Genomic DNA, 23,735 nt, shown 5'->3' with positions numbered 1-23,735 from the left:
CTTAGACCTAAGAGCACTTATGTGTATGGGTCATTACTATTGTATCCTAAGTTAAATACTGTAATGGATAATAGGTATTAGCAATATTTTGTGACACGGCAATGAACTTTAGCGCATCTCATTCTCTAGAAGTCGTAGGATCAGTTGCAACATCATCTTACGTTAATGCTACTGTAATATTTGTTTGATCCAAGTGTGCTTATCTGTTTACGTACATGTCTGAAGACTTAACTAATCTACCTATGCTTGTAGTAGAAGATGTTTAGGTCCCTATTCGTACAACAAATCAATGTAATCGTATATGTATAATAAGGTACTGATTCTATCAATGAATAACTATCGATAACATGCAGCATATTGAATTCCAACAACAATCGTGTGTAAAACATTTATTGAAAACCTTTATTATAGATAAAACCATTTTCTTTAAGGAAGTCGTCATTATTATTGTGATAACGTATTCATACGCGCATGTCTAGCCCACTGCACGTAGCGTCTGTTTATTAGTATTCTGGTCATAGAGACCCTAAGAACTTACGTGCTCGTATAGGGTTCAAGTTCAACCTAAGGATAAGGTTCTAATGTGTAATTGGTTTCTCATCATGTTATTGTTTGATGTTTGTTTTAATGGGTGCTGATGACTAAGATTATGATGCTAGCTCGTCAGAGTACATTGCACTATATCTTAGGAAAAATATTTTTTAAAGCTTTATGTTTTCGAGCAGGATTTTACTCTATGCTACTAATGATTAATTAGGTTTCTCATATAGGTAAATAAAATTACTCAAAATTATAAAAACATATTTTATTACTTATAGTACCGGAAATTCGATAATTTACTTTGACAAATAATAATTACAACATAGGTAATTTTTCGGTTCGGCTATTTAAATAGTCTCTAGATCTAATGAATAGTCGGGATATCCTCGCACTCGGCGCTTGTTGCGTCGGCTCGCACGCAGCACTCACTCACACACTCGCTCGCTCCGCACACTCGTGCGGCGGGCGGGGGGCGCGTGTCGAGGGACGTCGACACACGCCCGCCGCCGCTGACCACCTCACTACTTATCTAGTTTTTCTCTTCAGAAGAGTTTTCTGCGCTAGCTTTTGACTCTGCACTTTCTCCGCTCTCTTCAGAGCTTGAGCTCGCTGGTTGGTCTCCTGAAGGCTTCTCTTCAGATTTAGGCGGGGCTGGTTCACTCTTCTCAGGTACTGGCACTTTGTTCTCAGACTTTGGCTCTTCGGCCGCGGGTGCGGCTTCTTTAGCGACAGCGTCTACAACGGGCTCAGGTGCTGCAGCGGGTTCGCTTGATTTTAATTCTTTCTGTTCAGGCTCTGCCTTCTTTTCCTCTTTCGGACTCTCAGCTTCTTTGGAGGCTTCAGGAGCCGATTTGGGTTCTTCGACAGCAGGCACAGCCTTTTCCTCAGCAACATCAGCTTTGTTTTCTTCAGCTGGCGCAGATTTGCTTTCTACAGCAGGAGCAGATTTGCTCTCGGCGGCAGCCTCAGGTTTGTCCTCCGCAACAGGCTCCGGTTTGTTATCTGCAGCAGGCTCAGACTTGCCTTCTGGAACAGACTCAGGTTTGCTTTCCGAAGTAACAGCGGCTTCAGGTTTGTCTTCAGCGGGGATAACCAGTTTACCGTCGACAGTATTGCGTACTACGCGGAGGCTATCTTCAAGCGCAGGCGTGGTTTCCTCTGATTTCGGAGCAGCGGGAGTCGCGTCCGAGGAGGGTTCTGCATTCTTGGCTTCAACTTTGGGTTCTTCTGGTTTGCTCACTTCAGACTTTACGGGCTCTTCTGCTGACTTTTTGATTTCAGGCTCCTCTGCAGCAGCAGGAGTTTCCTTCAAGTCTATTTTCTTTTGTGGGACCGGTATAATAACGTCTGGCATCATGACATCATCAGCAATACTGGCGTCATTTTTAACAGCGTTTACGACATCAATGGGTTCCTCGGGCAACGCTGCAGACTTCGCTGATGCATCCTTGGGTACCTCGTTTACGGTTGCTGGCACTTCTGTGGCTTTTGGTTCCTCAGCTGCTTTAACTTCAGGCTCGGCAGCTTTCTCTTCTACCTTAGACTCAGCGGCGTCGCTAGCTTCAGGTTTCTTTTCAACTTCAGGTTCTGCAGATTTGGGTTCTGGTGCAACTTCTTCGGCTTTTATTTCTTTTTCAGGTTTTTCAGCTTCGACGTCGGGTTTGACTTCGTCTACAGGCGCGGCTTTGGCTTCAGGTTGTTTCTCAACTTCTGCTTTTTCTGGTTCTTCGGAAGCTTTCTTTTCTTCTGCTGGAGCTGGTTGATCTTTAACTTCTTCTGATTTAGCGGCCGCGACTGGTGCAGGTGGGGCGACGACATCAGGTTTCTCTTCGGCAACTGGCATGGCCAGAGTCACAGCCGCGAAGGCTAGGCATAATAGTAAGACCTTCATCCTGGAAAGACGAAAACGTACAATTAGCGGTCTGGCAATATAATGACAGATTATTATGGATTCAAACGCACGTCTGCAAGTCGTGAGCGCGGTAAGGCCAATGTTACGCGCCGGCCGGCTTCGGCGTTTTGCCGCAATTTTCCTATTAAGGTTGATTCATCTAAGGGCCCGATACGCTGGGGAATAAGTACCTACCTATGTATCTTCGAATGATCTCGAGTTAAATCTATGCGCATAAGTAGGATGTAATTTATTTATAAAATAGGCTGCAGTGTGATAGATAACTGAGAAAGTTATTTTGAACTTTCTCATGCACTGGGCAGTAAAAAAATCAAGTAATTATGCACTGCGTCTTAATTTTATTCCTAATTTAAAAAAAAACTTATTTTAATCAATTTATATCCTAAGAACTTGTGTATGAACGCTTTTTACAATTGATCGACTGAATGAATCATACTTTTTGCACGGCCGACGGAGTCCGGAGGATTCATCTATTTTCCATTAGCTAGGAAGGTCGTGTACCCGGGCGGGTTCTATTTTTAGCGTATACTAGCCAAAGGTAGGGCAATAAGGCGATATCCCAGCTCCTTCTGGAATGCGGTCTGGCGCCGCACCGCAAATAGATAAAAACCTACTGTGGGAATCCTAAAATAGCCTAGGATACTGCCTGAAATTAACTTCAACATGCGGTACTTCGATGCCGGTGTAATCACTTTTGAGCCTGTTTTTTAATACGGTTTTGTAAAATTAAAGTAATGGGACTCTCAGATTGTTAAGTAAAAGCTTTCTATTGAACATTTTGTTAGTTATACATATTGCACATGATGGACACTTCCTAGTGCGTGCTCAGAACTACGCAGGATGCGAAACGCGCGTTAGAAATATGGATGATCCGGCCAGACGTAGGCAACGCATTATCTGAATTTTAATTGGCTCATTGAATTGAATTGCCAAGTAGAATGCAATACATCGCATGAATGATTCACACGCATACGCACTTGTCTCCCCACGTTTGAGTCGACCTCGTATTTATTTGTCTCGTGGTATTTATAGTTTTGGAAAAACATTCTGATGGAAAAGTTCTCACAAAAATTAAAATGCGACCAGTCTAGGCGTCATACGTCAGTCACCGTTTGCACTGTCTAGAATTTGAATACGTTTTAAAAAGTTCTTGACGCCATGTGGGCTAGACCATCTGTCTTGGGACAATCGCCGAATGTGAATGTAAATCGAATGTTTAAGTCAGAAAATCAATGCAGTTTTTTCCATGTCAGTATGTCTGATTCCAGCCAGCGTAAGTTGCCAGCTCTCGATTTTACTTTATTGCGAAGCCAGTGATGTTCCGATTTCGATTTCTTTTTTATTTGTAGCAGGTCAAGATGACCATTTCAGGTGAATCTTAACGTGTAGTTGCACAAGTCAAGTTCAATACGTAACGAGAACCAGTTCTATAGGTTGTCGGTTACCGGTTATTACGCGGCGGCTTCTTACTTCATTTTATATACGATCACTTGGTGACTTTTTGGTTTATTTCAGAATTGTTCAATGTATTCAGAAGAAGAATAAAAATAATTGCCAAGCCATCCTTTTTAACTTATAATGAAAATTCTCAGTTGTCGTGTTTTATAGCCATCCTCGAGTTGCCGTCCTTTTGTGATAGTTGAGACAATGTACTTGGTTGTTTTATAGATAGGTAGTATTTCTATTTTTAATGGTAATATTTCAATTTAAAGGAAGACAGATCGTTTGAAAAATTAGGTATCCTATGTAGACTCTCTCACGCGTACCTGTCTTAATGTATTTTAGAGCCCCGGCGGCTATAGCAAAAATAATTAAGATGAACTTACGGAGATGCAACAAAAACCCTAGCAGGCAAAAACTGAAAATACCCAGTGAAAAAAATGTTGCGGGCTTCAATTTTACGAAACTGGTTCGATCAATAAACCGATGAACCTTGCGCGGGCGTTGCTCTGCAGCCCTGCGCTGTTGGCATCTGATTACATTTAATATAGTGTTATTACTGCAACACTGATCGTATCATTAGTCTTTTATATCACTCTTAAATACGAAGTAGAAATATTAATCTCAATGATATGATTTCCTTAGAAATTTACATAAAATCTCCAAAAAATTAAGAAACGTAGCGCAGTTCAAAAATGCAAAATGACGTAAATTTTATTCACAACGCATTTGACGACAACGTGTTTAATGTATGCGCTTGTTCGTCGAGTTATTTTCTGGAAGGATATCCTCGGCGGCTGAGGGCAAGGATTGTCGTCCTCCCACACGACGCGGCAATCTTTCAATTGAAGCCCAGCGCATGCTCGCTCATTGGCGCAATGAAAAAATTTGCCTGCCTGTAGGCACTCAGTACATGGTGCGGCGCGATGCTAACAACAACTCGAAGCTGTACACACATTGTTTTTTCGAACAAATTGATGCAACATGATTGCAGTTATTTATAGCCCATAGAAGTCAGCTTCAGGACTGTCCTGCGTCTTTTTATGTCGTCTTTCAACTCCTTGAGTTATTGACTTTCTCGCGTAGCATTTTGACTTTGATATATCGGTCATTTAGCTGTCTACTGTTTTTTCGGTACAACCTAATTTTGTAGGCCTTGTGTACTCCATTTATTATATTGTGGCAGAACTTGTCACAGTTACAACATAATGACAATGTTACGCCTGACCGAGCTTATTTACGAAATGCACATATTTTAACGCCGATCTCCTTATTCGAGCGTAACAGATGAAAATTGATTATTTTGAACTTTGAAACACATTCAGATGTAAAATTTTAACTGCTGTCATTTGTTATTGTCAATTTTGAAATAATTTATGTAGAAATTGGCCCAATAATATTTCGTTTATATTTGCTAAAACGCTATAAGTCATACCTTGAAATAAGGAGTATCAAGTATAAAGTGGAATTGCTAAGCACAGTAATCAACATTATAATATGTTGCATCAGTAGTATTTTCTACGAGTAGTGATGTGATGTTTCATCAAAATGTTACAAGGACTCCGTAATGTACATCGTAATTACTTAGGCACACCATAATAACCCCGTTTTCTTTATCTACCAAGTGAATCATATGAGTTTTTGCGGATGATAATAATCTAAGTTTATTCTTCTAACGTTATGCTCTAGGTCTCGACCTTTCCGTAGCTTTTGTTAAATGAACGAACGCGGAAATCGTAAAATGACAAGATTTACAACTCAAGATTGGGTTTAGTTAGTACCCAATAAGAGACGAATTTTATAATACTTTTATAAAGGGATGAAAACGTTTGCCTATGTATTAAATAGTTTGAATGACTAGTTCATATGATTGTTAAGGTACCTGATACATTATTGAAGTTGCGTTGTCATCAGAAATGTCATTTTCATGTGGCTTTACAGCATAATGTGCTGGAATCGTGACTATTTGTTGTTCCAATTACGTGTTTACTGCGTCTCGGACGAATCGAGATCCCACCAATCAACATGTCTCAATAAAATCATCGCAACACCTAGTATCGGCATTTAGAACACGTATTCTGAGGTAATTTACATTATGTCATACATTAACTATAATATCATCATGAATGGCAACATCATTACCTCACATGTGTAGACAATTAACTCATTGTTATTTCAAATAATCTTTCTACAGCAGTTGAATCGAAACATTGATTGAATTTGAAATTATAAATGAGAATAAAGCGTTTGTGCACCCGCTGTTATTTAGGTCCTTCGAAATATTCCACTACGGCGGGTTGAGTAATGTTCACGTTTTAGTAAAGGTTAATGTTGCAGTCCCATTCTTCGTGCAGGTATAGCCCATGTCCACTGTCCAGGTGCCTCACAATAAAATACCGACATGATGTCCACGCTTACTAAATTCCCCAAACAGGTTTCACATTCTTCAGATAGCTTTAACTGTGATTATTGGGAAATGTATTGAAATTAATTTCCATTAACGTGTGTGTTGTGAGGCAACAGTATAAATATACCAGTTCGTACTCATTTGTGGACAAACGTTTAAGCATTATTTAAACCCCAGACGCAGGCACAACATTTACAGGCAAATCATCGTTTTTGGTGTGTTAGCTTGAAACGAGAACTGATCGACCTAGATGATATTTTTTTCAAATCACGTTTCGCGCTTTCTACAAAAAATGACCTGGTCCAGTAGTCTAGTACATAGTTGGTTTATTTAATAGCCCACTTTCTATAGCTGTACCTATGCAATTGTTAGGAATTTTTAATCGTACTAGATTGGGCGGATAAGTGTTATTGTGTGGTTGTCAGCGAAGCTGCGATGCATTATGAAACTCATTCGTACGTGCGGCTTGTGCAACGATCGACCCACGGCCCACGGTTCATTGTCGACGTATTGGGAGTACAGATCGATCCTATCCGGTCTACAATAACATCTCACTCGCATAAATCAAATACGCCGATGTGACAATGGCTCAAGATGGATTATTGGGTTGCGAAGTCAACCAAAGCCTATGTTGCAATGCATGTAAAGTTTATTGAATTTCTTGATAAGTTAATGTAAATGTTAAATAGGTATCTACAGTATTAACTTTCGCTTAATGTTATAAATGACATGAGATTAAATTTTGCTAAAAGTTTGGTTCTGGCGTGTATGTGACTATGTAGACATTATGGGTAAGAATTTCAAAACAAAGCTAATTTTATGAACCACAACTGTGATATTTTGTAATTTTAATTAAATGCAGTGCAGTTTTAGCAAGCTACAGTGTGGCTACACTCAACACCGAGCTATAATGACCACTTTTCGTTCTGTATCGAATTGTGTGACCGGTAGGAATTTAAATATGCGTTGCGCACAATAAAAGTACATACGACATTCTGCATAATATCATGACGTGAATAAATAGATACCTCAACTAATAGCAGTTGTTATAGCTTATATTTATGAGTTTTAATAATCATCATATTTATATGATTAAGTTAAGGTTTATTAAGTTATTTATTACTAAGTTAAGGTTAAATGATTTGTGTTTAAACATTAAGCGCGGAGGTTTAATTTATACTTACGTTGAGATTATCAAGCAGATATTATAATTTTATTGCTATTTTATAGCCACAGTTATATTTTTTAAGATTTAACTGTATTATTAGGTAGGCATATTATCATGTTGTTTTGAAATCGATTTGGAAACATCAGAAACATAGGTAGGTACTTGAAGTAAGGACGCTAATCAAATATTCGAAGTTCAAAATAGTATCGAAAAATCTAACAGAAAGGTACTAGATGAACGGTAAATACACGATGGACAGTGCAGTGTAAGAGCAGCATAGGTCAATGCCAGCGGAAGAACTGAGTTTGAGTAACGGCACAGTCCGGCTCGGGCAAGTGTGAAATGTCAACAAATCTCCTCATTTCGACTTTGACCACTTAAGTGTTGACTATCACCGTCTCTATGTAACATGACATTTTTGATCTTTAGTTGGTTTTCGGGCATAGGCACACGTTATGTAAGATGTGTTTATTATTTAATGTTACATTATATAATTTGTTGCATTTATTTTACCCAGTTGATTTAGTGGAAACACTACTGACACAATAATAGATGCCGCGGCAAATTGAATAGAGCTTTTTTGCTTTTATTTACTTATCAAGTTATTGTTTAAAAATCAGTCTTCAGCTAAAGGTGTCTTCGCAACCGTGAAGATCACAGTTCTTTATTCGAACCATGAAAATATTGTCTTTTTTATGTTTATGCATAAGTCTCAAGATTGGCCTTGCTTGTCCGAAATAATTACGTATGCTGCTTCAGACCATTGTGGTGTCTAAATACCCATGATCCGTGGAAATGTTTATCATTATGTTGTATAATTGACGTGACTGGTTACCTTGGCTAGAGTACCTTAGTAGCCACTTCGCTTTTTGCATAGATCTATACTATTTCTATAAAAGTAGGGTAACAAAGAGCTTCTGCGGATATTTCCATTAACGTGAGTACCCATAATACAAAAGTGTATGTGCGATGTCTTCTACGGAAATGTACTGCGCAAATCATATTGGTGGTTGCGTCACACTGGGTCGACAGGAGCGTATGCAAACTGACGCCATGCCAGATTTATGGAGCGCGGATGTGATAGTTTTGCTAACTATTCATGTCATTCGTGTAAAGGCTTTATCACCTATTGTCAACATAAGTTTTGAATTGTTCTCCATTCATGAAGGTGGATTACCATTTATATCATAGTTTAACAAAACCCTAGTACTAAACGTAGGTTTTTTTTTTAGGAAAATTTATGCAGAGTTAGTTGGGTAGAAAATTGAGCAGGTTCCATTCCAGCAATCATCAAAAAACGTGTAAAAACGCAATTTTAAATACAATGCCATATACGCACGCCACTTGTATTGTGCGCAGTTTACAATGTTTTTTATTACTTACAAGTTAATGAATACTAACGTGTCATTTTAATTATTTTTTACTGATCTAAAGTTAGTTTGCACTGGCCCGGGGTGAGTCATGAAAACAATTTGATTTTTTCTTGGGCTTCGCGATAGCTCGACAAGCGGTAGGTTTTATTGGCAAGATGTTTTTATCGTAGTTTTGTTTCGCTCCAGTCAGCTAGCGGGGTCATTACTTACTCACGACCATCTGTGGCAAATTACTGATTTCGGCGCTTTAATTCCTCCTTCATCAATTTTATGATTCGGTTCATTGTTTTTGTTGAATTTAATGCACAAATTGATCTGATCTCTCGCCTTTAATAAAAGTTCGGCGTATTAAAAAACGATTGTTCATAATTTATTATTGGCATGACCCGCGTGAGTCATAGGGTTTTACAGTAAAATTATAGAGCTTCATTACTATAGCGCACATAATCTATCTTTCATATTATTATCAGAACACGTATACTTATTTCTTTCACTTACGTGTCACAAAAAAACTTTTCTTCAACGAATATAAAAATCACACCACTTAAACCTTAATGCTTAATAAACACACAATGTTTCTTGTTGGCTACGAAGTAACAAAGGTGCCAATGTGTTAAGCGAAGCCTAATGCTGGCATCACATGGTCCTGAAATCGATTAACTACGCTTTAGTCGCGCCTGAAGTGACGCTTCTTGTTCAAACATTCGCTTAGTTTTTCTCAGGAAATTAATTAGAATTATAAAAAAAAAACAATGCCTCTAGGGACACAACAAAACAATAGACTTGTGTTTGGCACGGTGATGAAAAAACAATAATAAGGTACGAACGTACTTCAAATGCATGTTTGTGTCAACAAGCCCTAGTAGACGTGGTAAGAGAACTCCATGGTAACATTAACGAAGCTATAATTTTGTAAACAAATACATATTGCGATCGTTAAAGCATAGCCGCAAATTGACCATCTCCGGTGACAGGCACGCTACGTCGAGTTGTCTGTCTGATCTGTCCTGCCACTGGGAACAATCCTGGTCATCCTAGCGTGAATTACGCTACTTGTTTTATTTATTGTCTGGGCAGGTTACAACCTGTACTAAGCTACGATATAGTATACGAGTACGACATAGAATGCAACTGATCAATTTGAACTGATTGCGCGAAGTAGAGCGCGAGGTATTACAAACAATTCTTATGTACCTATTGTTAATTGAAATACTTACGGCCAGTTTCTTCATCAAAAGTTAAAGTTAAAGTAATGTCTAAAGTTAAAGTAACGGTCATATTCGTTTTTTCAAGGCTAAAGTGACAGCAAAATTCATAGAAAAATTGAATTTAACCGTTACTTTTACTTTAGACATTACTTTGACTTTTACTTTGGCTTTAACTTTTGATGAAGAAACTGGCTGTTAGTATTTTGGGTATAAGTTACCATTTGATTTTACTTTTCAGCAATAATAACTTAAAAATTACAACTGAAAATATTCCTAGTTATGTTTTTTTTTATATGGGAGTGGTGCTGCGTTCTGTCCTGTGATCACCATTTATTTTATGCATCCTAGCGTCAACTGCTTTACTTGATCTATTTGTTGCGTAAACAGGTTATTGTTAATGCCAGTATTATACTATTTGAACTAGATCTGTGTAATTTTATGCGTTCGAATTAGAGAGCGCGGCTACAAAGGTTTGTTTATCTTATGGTAGATTCCACTTGGATTTAGTTTAATGCAAAACCAATCCTTTTTTAAGTTTAAATGTATAAAGATAAAAAATATACATGTAAATATTTAAACTGAAAAACCACTATATTTTTTAGATTTTAACACAAGATCTCTTAGCACTAGGTATACTCACATGAATTTAGGTCCTGTAAAATTGAAGGGCCGCTGTAATCACTGACACAACTTTATATTTTAAAAGCTCCAAGTTATTTATTTTAAATGTGCGGTCGCTGTGACGGTCGGCAATGTATTGGTGGTAGTTTGATAATGGCCGTGTTTATATAGCGCGTTCGGGAGCGCGCGTTGACATAGCCGATGCAAGCACGCTGCGTATGACCATCTCCACCATCGGGAGCTTTGCCTTTTCAATATTATCTACTCCTTTGTTTTTCAAAATACAATTTTATATAGCTATTTTATTTTATAACATCGTGAATTTTAATACTCGAGTACAGCAAGAAAATATTATCGCAAAATACCTTTTATTATATTACCTTTTATCTAATGATGAAAGTTTGTTCAGTTTAATGCAGGAACGTGCATTTCTAATGATTTTAATTCGGAAATAAAAAAATCTAAACGTGCATCGATTACTGATTGCAACTAACCGTTAGTTTGCAAACATTGTTGAAAATTGCTAATAGGTACATGTTATTTCATGTTTGTAAAAATTAAAATAGTAATTGATTTAAATATCAGCTATGTTTATGACCTATTCAGCAGTAAGTATCTAAATGATTTTATTTTACACGCTGTCGTAATTTTATTTACCAACAAGTTTATAGACATTGTCCATAACTATGGAATGTCTTGAGAAGCTCCTAGCTAGTTAGCATAATTTTCATATTAGTTAATGTCAGGATATTCTGCTAAGGCATTTTCCTTTGCAATGTATAAAACCGTAAATTATTTATATTTGCCGTTTTTTTAACTATGACTAGAAAAGATCGATAGACCTACTATTTTTGAAAAAGCCTTTTTAATATTCAAATATTTTTGCCTATTCAATAGCATTACATGTAAACACGAAATAATACACTGTCGTATCCTTAGTATCTGAATACGAGTGAATATCTGCCTGTTGCAGTTAGGACTCTATTTGAAAATAAAATTTATTTAAAATAGTTGACAAATGTTTCCAGAAAAGTATCATTTTAGTGTCCAGAATTACAAATTAAAGAAAAGCCTGGACGCTCAATATTTTAGGTTTATATATTTTCGTTCAATAAGACCTATTTTCTTTTAAAAATGGTCTCAAGTATAATCTCTTTTAAAAAACAGGACGATTTTCCAGTCACCCTGTATACATACATATAAATGGCGACAGCTAAGCGTTGTTAATTTTGCATTAATTAATTAAAGTCTTAAAAAGACGTGAATTCTCATCCTGTCCAAGATTATAATGTAGCGGTAAAAAATTCTAGTCTAAGTAATAAATATATTCATAGAAAAATATGAATTGATACCTAAACAGTTACCTACTAAATTCTTGATACTGGCTTTCATAGAATATAATATTGATAAATAAAGATAATAAATAGGATGGTATTAATTAATGTGGAAATATTATTTGTAAATTAATGACGAATTTCTATTAATATTTGAAGTTATAAGTTACAGTGAGTAAGCTAAAAGTTATTTTAAAACGCTTATTATTATTATTGAAAATGCAAAACCGGTTGGTCTTTTCATTCAAAGTTAGAGTAATTAATTTTTCATTTTTTTTGTGATAAAATTGGAAAAGTGGGTAGGTATGATAGAAAATAACCTGTCATTTTCTCATGCGAGGCTTTTAATGTTATTTGTGCCTATGTTATTTCAGCCAGAAACAGTTCAGTCGGAGACGGTGAAACCAGTAATCACGAAATTATTCGCTCTTGGTATAGGTTGGCTTGGCTGATTTTATAATCAGTAAAAAGATAACTTCAAAGAATATTTTAATAAAAATATTATATTGTTTTAGTATAAAAAATGTTTACTTCCGATTCTTTCCTAGAATAAATTAAGTTTGTGTTTTTTTCTAGAAATGGCATTGAACACGAAGAAAAAAAATCTTCAAGTATGTACGAATCTGAATCGTTATTAAAGGTTACGTAAAACAAAAAAATACATGTTTTAGTTACGTATTATGTTATTTTTAGCTTTGCAGTATTAAAAATATAGATGATGTGAATTGTGACGTGAATGGCACTCTTTAGGAGAGGACTATGTCCACTAATGGCATATTTGTTTAATATACCTTGTGTTACCTTAATATGGATAAACAACAGCAAAAATCCGAAATATAAGCATAAATTTTCCTAATGACTCGAAGAACCCTAAAAATCATAATTTATGTATCGCTCAATTATGTTCAATTTGCTCAGACACAAAACTATTAGTGTATTTATTTAACAGTTTATTGATGAAAATATTAATTCATTTCATATTAAACCTTCACCATTAGATAACCTAGTGTTTAAATTACCATGAAGTATTTAACATCCATGAAATCGAGGTCTTATATTCTAACACTCAGATAAATCATTCTTATTTCTTTCACCTTTCGAGGAAGAATGCAATCTTTTCCCGAAAAGTTAAGCAGGGACACCATAGTCTTCTTAAATTACTGTGAAATCCCGAATCAAAAAAGTACTTATCAGGCAGCTAAGACATCAAATCTGAAGAACTCCAATGAATTAACGTCACAATGCAATCATTGGGTTAATTCGTCTTCATGATGTTAAATCATTTGTAAAGTTAATTATTTCATAACTTTGATTCAAGGGTCTTTTTAATATTGATAATCACAAAAAAACCGAACAATGTAATTTTGGACCTTATTTTAGCACCTAATGTTTCGGTTTTCGAACGAGGTAAATACGAACTGACAAACGAATTGGCGGAAACATAATAAATACTAATAAGGAAACATTAGTAAACTTTAGAGTACTTTATGTTTGTTATGTTCATATTCGTCCCTTGCATTGAAGCCTATTATCGTTAAATATCCTGAAAATCAAAATTGCATTTTCAGCCAGTGAGTATTAGCTCCGAAGCTCAGTTAAGAGTGTACCTAGTGTTCTGTATTTATTCATATGTACTTACGTAGTATTTATTGCTAATTTAATTATATGAAAAGTGTATTCCAATAACTTAGTTACAGAAGAACCTAGTTAGCTTAGGTAAGAGATCGACACACATAGTCACACTTATTTATTATCACGTAAGGGAGAACCCAGACACACGCAGCTAGACAACGAATGTCAATCCAAGTGGAAGGGTGATACGTCGCTTCAATTATGTTGCCATTAAATGAAATGGAATTTATTATAAGCACATAAGTTCATACACATTCTAAACAGCAATTTTCAGTACCAAAACAGAAATAATGGTTAATTCATTTATAATTAAACAATTGCTATTAAAAGTGCTAAAACATTTCTCAAATTGAACGGAATGACCGTAGGATGACCAAATGAAACCCTGCCTTTCAGAAAATTGTGGAGGTATTTTTTATTGAAAATTTCTAAATTCTTGGGGCGTCTTTTAAGAAGGAAGAGGCTAAGAGAAGGCTCATTTCTGTTTTTAAACGTTTATTTTTCTTTGTCTTGTTAACAAAGGTATGGAAAATTCACAAATATTCCATTTGTATTCACAAAAACAACAGACTTTAAAGGGCCTCACCCACTGAACCTAAACATTAACAAAGCCTAATCGGTTCAAACAGCAACGACCGTAGCTATGTACCGACAGCAAAACAAACCTTTTGATGTGGCTATGTCTCCGACCTTGACATTTCTCTTGAAATGTGAAAGTACTGAACGTTTGGTGAACTACCGTTTATCAGTGTTAAGTAACGTTACATGTTCGTTTTATTACCGGTCCGTGTCGGATCATAAAAACGACGACATCTCCACGCAGGAAGGTCGGGCGTAGGCGATTACAGACGCCACATTTTCTTATTCCAATCGTATTCTCGGTTTAATACGAACTAAGCAGTTAAATTCTGGATACGATTACTATTACCAATGATCATTTGAACTTTCTATGCGACGTGCGTCGTGAACGCCTTCGATAACCAACACAAGGTCATTTATAGATTCTATGTGTATATTGTTTGTGTCTATTATTGTTGTATTGTGTATATGTACTCTTGTATTTTATGGTTACGTACTGTCCATACTTAATTTTCCTCACATGAAAATATTCAAAATAACTAAATTCAGTAACCAAGAAGGAACTAGGAAGTATAGAATAATTTAAGCGTAAAAATGAATGAAAAATGTATGTACACGTAACTCACGTCATCATCATTACAATTTTACACAGGCGGTCCATTGATCGCATTTTAACGAAGGATTTTCCGATTTGTCACACTAATGAGAAACAATAGACATGGGTAATAAAAAACTTAATAGTATCTGACAATCTTTACCGTAACTGTGTTGTACGCTTCTGCACAGAAATCGTTTTACGAGGCATGACTTGACGTCTTATATCGCGGAGGGTTTTAGGCTTTGGTGCAATGTAGGCTCGATAAGGAAAACTAACTTAAAATCCATAAATTCTGACGACGATATTTTGGATGCTAAACAGTCTTCGCTCGTAAAATGGACAAAGGGCATCAATCTCTCTTGATGATTACTCATTTGTGGAACCAGGGATTCGAGGTTTGTTTGGACATCACTTGTACTTGTGTGGCTAATGAAAACAAAATCTTTGGCTATCGATAGTTATTTTTTCCGTGTTATCGAAATAAGCCACATGGGGGTCATACGTAATCCGTAATCTGGTTTGGTAAGATGCGGTTTCTGTCTGTATTTTACATAATATTAATCTTAATATAATGATGTACTTCTAACTTATTTTAGTTCTGGTAAGTTGTAGACAAAATACTCACGGTAGTTAAGACATTTACATTTTTTTTCTAGACTCAGTGTTTTTCCAAATCCTCGAAGGCTTTGTTCTAGGCCAGCTCCAAGTAAAGACCAATTAAAACCACTATTATCAATCAAATGCACTTCCAATTGTGAAGTCAGTAAAACTTCAATGTTATACAATATTTTTATTGTACAGTTCACTTATTTCGATTACCTACCTGTACATTTGAATACGCCACGAGCTTACGTATTATGTTAAAACAAAAAAATAGTAGTCACACCACTGAAGTATGATAAGACATTGTTTAATAGAGCGTCATAAATATATTCTAATTTCCGTAGACTGGTTGAATAAAAAAAACTGCGAACCGCTAAGACGGAAACGGAATTTTCCGTAACTTTTTTCAGGCAAAAGCATAGATGAGTTGAATTATAAACTTAACAATATGTATTAATTTGTATTGTAACGCTTCTTGGTTAATAAATGTTATCATACTGTACATGTATCTTAATCAGAGATTTAATATTTTGCGGCTTATTTACGGATGACGGATCGATTAAAGAATTGAAACAGAAAAATATCGTGACAGGCTTTTAAATCGTAAAATTGAATTTCATGTTGCTGACTGTAAAAATGTTCTATCGTCTACGTTGTATCAAAATGTCGTATCATGTAGGTATAGGCAACACAAAAATGCATCAATAAATAAACCAATTTATCATAGCTTTTTCTGATACAAAAAAAATCATTAAGCAGTAGGCCCTTAACTTTTAGAAATAAGTAACCTAGCATTATATGGTTCGAAACATGATACTTAGTTATCAATAAAATTTAAATAAGTATATTTATTTCACAAACTTGGAAACGATTAAAGATGCATTTAGATGCATACCTTGCATGTATTAATGACTGGCTTCTTCTAAGCACTTTAACGGGTCTCGTAAAACTACATTATTACCACATAAAAAAAGCTATTTTAATATTTTCCAATTAACCTGTCCTCCATAAAAGTATTTTTTTTCTATGTTCTTGAATTAAAAATGTGAAACCAAGTTATATAAAACTGTCAATTGTAACACCAATACTTATAAATATCAACGAATTTTCCACATCCCGAAGGTTAGATTTTTTAGCAGATGACAATGAAAATTGGCACTTATGTTGATTTGACAAATCTCGGTCTAGGTTCTAATATGGGTTTAATCAGAATAATGATATAGCATATACTTATTTTCGTAATCTCTAGATTTACTTATTGGACACATAAGTAGGAAAATCGCCCATTGTCGCATATAATTCAAACCACATTGAATAAAATTGCCTCAGCACCGAAAAGGTCTAGTATAAAGGGCTTTAACTTGAAGGAATGTAATTATCCAGAAAAAATACATGCAACTGCTATGTAACTTACTTTTATTGCAACATGCAATTTATTTTAAACAACGGGCACGTAGGTCCCTTGTGGTTTCGAATTGGATTTGTATAGAACCCCCGATGCTTGTGTATAATTAGCACTTTGTCTGTGGTTGTGTTAGCGGCTTGGTGTTGGTCTTTGCTTTTCTTTTAGCATCTCCTTCTTGTGTCCCTAGTTGGAGGGTACTAATTAATTATTCTAAATATTATCTTACATTGGTACGCTGAAATGAAAAGATAGTTAGACGTTGTTTACCCCTGAAAAACACATGATCCAGGAAAATGGTAGCTTAAAAGAGAAAAATATGTAAGGTTATTTAAACTTCAGCAAAGTTGCTAAAGACGAATGAAAAATATAAAAAATAGAGCATCTTTTAAAAACACACGAACATTAAATGTATAAATAAGTGACGAGTAGGTACCTGCTATGTTTGTCACTTGATGGTGAACGTAAATTACTCTATTAGTCATTCCACCTCCGGGAAATCGTCAACAAGTTTTTTTTTATCATAACACGTAATTTTGTTTATAAGTTATTGAAAGGCTCGTTTCAGTACTCAAGCTATTACAGTTCATTATTCAGATGACCTATTGTGATTTGATTACAGGAAAACACCTACTGAAATGATTCTTATTTAGATAGAAGTGTGTTTAGAAGAGATTTTTCTCCAAGATAATGATTAGACCTACACGAATTTCTTCAAATTCAGTAGACACGATTGTTTGAAAGGATTTTCTAACACCTAAGTAGTGACTGAATAATTTTCTAGTCATGTAGGTACTACTAACATGTGTGGTGTTACAAGAATGGATAAAGTGAGGAATGATTACATTAGAGGAAGTCTGAAAGTAGCGCCAGTTACAGAAAAGATGAGAAGTAGAAGATTGTCGTGGTATGGACATGTAATGAGGAGGGATGATTCTCATGCAACAAAGTGTGTGCTAAGTATGAATGTAGATGGATGGAGAGGAAGAGGAAGACCTAAGAAAAGATGGATGGATTGCCTGAAAGATGATATGAATAGGAAGGGAGTGAGTGTCAGTATGACGAGTGACAGGGGAAAATGGAAGAAAATGACATATTGCGCCGACCCCAAGTAATATTTAACAGGGCAGGAGAAAGAAGAAGTAGGATTTCAGTCTACAATAGTAAATTTTTTATGGAACCTGCGCTATATTTTCAGCAACTGGATCTTACTGAGTGTAGATTCCTTAAACAACAAAACTGGTAAGAGAGAGCTAGATATACCTACTGAAAAATCATGATTTCCCACGCACAAGTTGCGAATTTATTATCCACCCTGTTACTACTAATACTAGACAAAGTTGTTATCTATTATTATAATAATCATACACTGTAATTCATTACTATTAAACCCTATCATTATAACCATTCGTGACTTTATGTGAAGTTTAGCTCATCGCACAAGCGAAAAGAACGTGGTGATACATTCATTTACATTTGTATTATAATAAGGCGTTTCAATCGTAGCATTTTTTCCTCTATTTCCTTCAAGCGTGGTCACGTACCGTGCATATATTGTGGCGATGTACGGTCAGTATCAATCTTGTTACCGCCATGTAAAGCGATGATCGTATCGTTTAAAAATACCTAATATAACATTTGTTTGCAATTTGCATGCAACCCGCGCCGCTTATGCGTCTACGCTGACTCATTTATTCATACGTTGACATTACAACTTACGCCAGTGGCAAATCAACGTCACATGAAATAATCGCTAGTAGCCTAGGCATGTGCATATTATGTGAAAGAGTTGAAAATGTACTGGTAATTGTTCAATATTTACTGCTCATGTAATCACCCATAGGCGTGAAATTTTAATTATTAGCCGGTTTTATTAAAATCACGTCAACAACACATTAATTAGGTTTTATATAACTACAATCACGTCGTTAACATTCAATCAATCGGTTTATCCTAAAAATACATCAAAGACAAATTGTTATTGATTTGTCATTCATAGTTTCGTCGAAGGTTTAAATTGTCGCTAATTTTAGATTTGTGCAGTCATTGGTTCTTGATGTTTTGGCAAAAAACATCATTCACGGTCTGCGGCGACTGGGTGCATCATCAGGTGATTGTTAGCAAGTTTTTGGGGCTTCTATAAAAATATCCGCTTCAATGAGTCCACTGATTAAACCTGCACTGCGTAAACGATGTAGCTGATTTGTCCAATGCCTATGTTGCAAGAAAGGTCTTCTGGGACAATTTCTGCATTCATCTGCAAACGTTAGGTACCTGAGGTTGTGCGTGGGTTCACAAAGAGGCAGTTTCAACGAAGGTTTTAACAGTTACGACTTACGACGCTTGGTAACAGGGTGTGGAAAAACATTACGTTTGAAATAATTTGTTTTTCGCTGTGTTTTTCGTTGGTACATTTCAGCGTGGAACGGTGTTTCATAGCACACGGCTGTTATGTAAGTCGTGTAGAATCTTTAAAACAAACAGGATGACAATATCTAATTATCCGAAAAGAAAGTTCGTGCATTTAAACAAACCATATTGTAAGGCAATATTGTAGAGCATCGAAAAAAAATTGTTTTCAACATTTATTAAGATCAAGCCTTTAATCAACGTTGAGATTCGTCTAATTCTATTGTGCCCCATCGTAGGAAGTGTTAGGTATTGACTTGCCTTATGTGGAGAGCAATAGTTTCGGTAACAGATACAGCCCCGGATCTTCAATTTTTTTTAGGCGGGGCAAATACTGAAAAATGCCGCCCCGCCTACCTACCTACTTATGTTTATTTTCACCAACGAAAGTCACTTTTTTGGTAGGTAAAGGACTTAGAAAAATGTGTCCAAATCATTGTAGGCTCAAACAGTTGGCCAGGTTTAAGTTATGAAAGTCGAGACAGATTAATGTATACAAAAAGTTAATAAGTTTTAAAAAGCGCTGTAAAGTAACAAGCAGTCGGAAGCGTTTTTGTTTTTGAGGACTCCATAAATTTTTTTTTGCTACATTTGATTTACAAAGCAATGCCTCTGTGTAATATGGCGCGAGCGAAGCGAGCGCGAAATATTTTGAGTCTACGACACAAAACTGCCTGATTAAGCAGGCACATTCGAGCAACAAGTAGCCGCGAGCGTAGAGAGCGCGAACTTTTTTAAGTAATTTGTTTGAAGACTCACAAATTAAACATGGAATTATATACAAATAAAAAGAAACCGTGATTAGAGCGAGTGCCATTTGTGTTCATTAATTCGGTGCGTCAATAAAAATAATAAACCATCAGAAAACAGGACATAAATTGTCATTTAGTCGCGAGCGTAGCGAGCGAAAATTTTTTCACTTAGTTGGAGGATGTTAAAAGTGAAAAATAATCAAAATGATCAATTAAACAAAAGAAGGCGACTTTTTTAGAAACTTTGCTTGTCAGTATCATGATACAATGGAACTTCCTTATCAAACGGATGCAATTTCAATAAAATTTCCTGGTGGTGGGGCGTCCCGCGGCGCCCCTGAGACCGAGGCGGCCGGGTTATTCACACACCCTGCACCATAGGTTAAGACGGCCCTGTAGGTAACTTTTATGGTAATCTGTGATGTAGGATTTAAAATCAGGCAGCCGCCCTATTTTGCCGCCCCCTGAATTTGCCGCCCGGGGCAGGGGCCCCGGCTTGCCCCCCCCCTAGATCCGGGGCTGAACAGATATAATGGTCCAGTCCTAGGTACCAACTTCCCGGTAGTGACATGTACAGCATACAATTTGTAACTATAAAAATTAACATATTTAATAGATGTCAGCGTCGCATAATTAGTCACATCAAATGGTTTTCTAAGAAAAGGCGACGCTTTTCGTTGGAAAATTGAAAAAAAGGCTTTGTTATTGTAATAACAAAGTTTTCAATCTCAAAACTGCTTTTACAAAATTCATTAACATTGGTGAATAATGACTTGTCTTGACATTGTTGTTTTTCGCAAACGTAAGCATTTTATTTATTTGCATTTTTTAACGGCCTCAGATTGGTAGAAAATACTTACAGGGAGCAACATACTTAATTTATTACGTAAGAATTCGTAGACGGAGAAAAATGAATATTCATCCAGCTCATCATCAACCTAATTTTATTTAGGGTCGGTGCAGCATGTTTTGTTCTTCCCTACTTTTCATCTCATAGGTATTTTTTTCTATTCTGTATAGGTACCTCAGGAGACGAATATTTTTTTTCTCTTTGCTCAACTGTCCTAAGGGTACGAATCCACTACAGACAGTGGTTAGTTAATATTTGAGTTTATTCGGTTGTTGTTGACAGTTCACGGATAAGTAGTGCCCTGATGAAATGATCCGAAACGTGATTCGCACTTGTACAAATTACGTCAGCCACCTTATTTCTTATTTCCGAGTAAACAAAAAAAAAACGTTTACTAGGTTGTACCATACATGCAGACAGTTAAGATGCTTAGGGAAGATTAAACTACATGGACATAAGGAAGTTAGACAAATAAAGGAAAATAACTGAATATACGAAGCACGTGCTCAAAGTCTAAAAAAACCTGATGGAACACAATACCCAGTTATTTTATTTCGGTGATGGAAATTATCGTAATGATTGCTATTGCTTAAATTAGCATAATATTATCGACTGAACATTCGTACCTTTTTTAAAGTCAATAATTGTTTTAATATTTGGGTAGCGGGAAATATACTCTGTTTGTACACGGTAATGGTACCTAAGCAACATCGATAAATACCTAAGTATCTTTGGGTTTCTTCACCTGGCTCGGACAAAATATATAACGCTTCAAGTGGAATACTACGACGTAACGAGAAAACTTTTGTCAAAAATATTTTTAAAGTCCTTTCATATTTTTGCAGAGTTCTGAGCGTTTCCCAAAGTTTCAATAAAGAGTTGTATTCAATTTTTTATTGATTACACATTTATGCTCGCAATGCCTAATGATTTTAAACCTATAATAAAAAAATGCGATTATACTGCTACTTACATACCTTTTCATGAAATCCAACTGTTCTGTCCAATTTTCTGAATGAAAACACAAGTAAATATTCCCAGCTAACTGAATAAACTGAAGCAATCGTGTGCCAAGGAGAAATGGCACGCAAATATTTTGCGTCATCGCCCAATCTTCAAAATAGGCGTGGGCTTCTTCTCGTACATTCACTATAATTATCTTTAGTATGTTGACTTTAACATGATATTCCTTACGGAGGCAAATGACCTTACAAAAGATATTCAAAATATTTGTAGGTCATTATGAGATCTTTTCATATAAGTTTGATAGTATTCTGCCAAACGTATTAGGATCGTATTAGCATTCAGCAACCCATTGTAACGTCACTTTGTAGTAAACAACAATTATCCTATTGTTCTTAACAAGCTAATAGGTATTGGCTGTATTTGAAGTTGGTCAGGCATCATTACATTTAGCTACAGCGGTGTATTCTGACTACGGATCGCTAATGAAATCAGGTAACCTGCTTCACCAATCCGCTTTCAGGTGTGGTGAGCGTTGCTCATTCCTCTTCTCGTCAGTTAATCTGTAAGAAGCGATGAATGATGATGAATAGTATTTGCACATAACCTGCTGACGGTTAATTACAATTAACATTCTTGTAATCCTCACAGTAACGGATAGACAGTAATAAAGTTGGCATAATGTGTAGTTAATTGCAACCCGCGAAAGGTCACGTAACGAGTAAGGAAACAGACACTGCTATCAATTTTGCCCTCAACGTTTATCTGCACCTGTTTACAAATTAAGGTCCTGTTACATAGAATTAAAGGGACATTTTCTTCGTCGTTTACACTAAATGTGCTCTATCACGATTCTTTCACCGATTAACACAATTGCAGCTGTCCTTTCACCTTGTGGTGTTATTCATTCTAAAATACTATATTTTCTATTAATAATATCAAATCCTCTATTTGAAGTTAAACCGATTCCTGATACATCGCCCACGTGAAATATAGATATTGCATTTTGCTTCACAATATAAATCTAGTTGACATACATTACATTTCCTTATTTGCTTATGCCAGGTGTTTGTATGCTTAATAAGAAATCATAGAATTTCATACAGCTTGAGCCGTTTTCCGAAACAAAACCAAGCAATCAATGTCATGGATGAAGTATACCCCGTAAGTGATGTCTGACGTTCCAAGCACTAAATAAACGCGTATGAATTAAGCTCCGCTGAAATAGCCTCACGACATTCGACTAGAAATGTAATTACCTTGTGTTCCGGTTTACCCGTTAACCGAGCACAAACCGTTAATGTTACTTAATCGGTTTTCGGAGCGACTTGGCTCGCCCTGTTCGGTCAATCGGATGGTGATTAGACGTCAATCATGTATTAAGATTGAACTATCACCGCTAAGCATTCAGGTTTTCGTTTTGCGCCGGCGCCGCGCATGTGACATAGATCATTTAGTGTGCTCAATTAATGTTGTGAATGTTGTTTGTGCTAATTGACGTGAATTTTATATATTTTTAATTGTATTAAATCTCTATTGAAAACCAGTTGGTATTTCCCCGTCTAAAAAGAGAGATTTAATACTGTTTTAGAAACTGATATGAATATGCAGTGACCTGAAAATGTTTCGAAAAGTTTAAGCTTTCATTAGTTGAAATTGTATCGTGGGAGAGTGGAAGAAACTTGCCTTATTCGGAAGTATATCTTATTCCCGAAGTCTTATAGGACTAAAGCCAAGACTAATTTACTTAACACTGTTTTAGTAGTGAGCACGACTCGTTTAGCAATGCGCTGCATATTCCGCGATGTTTCCGTCATTTAAGGTTAATTAAGTTGCTTTGTTCCAACATTCTGACTATTCATACTCCTAATTGTGAAGTTTTGCATGAACACGTATATTTAACGTTGCATCTCAAGTCCTCAACATAGATACATTATATAGGGA

The 23,735-nt window shown here is 36.0% G+C and overlaps 2 protein-coding genes across 4 annotated transcripts in view; one reads left to right on the top strand and one right to left on the bottom strand.

The window, feature by feature from the left end:
- Window positions 1-23,735, top strand: part of S6kl (S6 Kinase Like) — a 48,551-nt gene that overhangs the window by 13,163 nt on the left and 11,653 nt on the right. The window lies entirely within an intron of this gene.
- LOC110372827 (translation initiation factor IF-2) lies at window positions 790-21,937 on the bottom strand. 3 transcript variants are annotated; one of them, XM_021329807.3, is made up of 2 exons: window positions 21,806-21,937; window positions 790-2,432 (listed from the first exon to the last, which is right to left on the bottom strand). In XM_021329807.3, the coding sequence occupies exons 1-2, from the start codon at window positions 21,931-21,933 to the stop codon at window positions 1,070-1,072; spliced, it is 1,491 nt and encodes a 496-aa protein (XP_021185482.3). In that variant the 5' UTR covers window positions 21,934-21,937; the 3' UTR covers window positions 790-1,069. The 3 variants fall into 3 exon arrangements, with proteins under 3 accessions (XP_021185482.3, XP_021185483.3, XP_049693867.2); XM_021329808.3 differs by lacking the exon at window positions 21,806-21,937 and adding an exon at window positions 10,689-10,848; XM_049837910.2 differs by lacking the exon at window positions 21,806-21,937 and adding an exon at window positions 2,503-2,578.

Source organism: Helicoverpa armigera, chromosome 8 (genome assembly GCF_030705265.1).
Source record: "Helicoverpa armigera isolate CAAS_96S chromosome 8, ASM3070526v1, whole genome shotgun sequence".
NCBI lineage: Eukaryota > Metazoa > Arthropoda > Insecta > Lepidoptera > Noctuidae > Helicoverpa > Helicoverpa armigera.
Note: the sequence above shows the minus strand (reverse complement) of the source record. Positions and strands in the feature narration are given on the sequence as shown.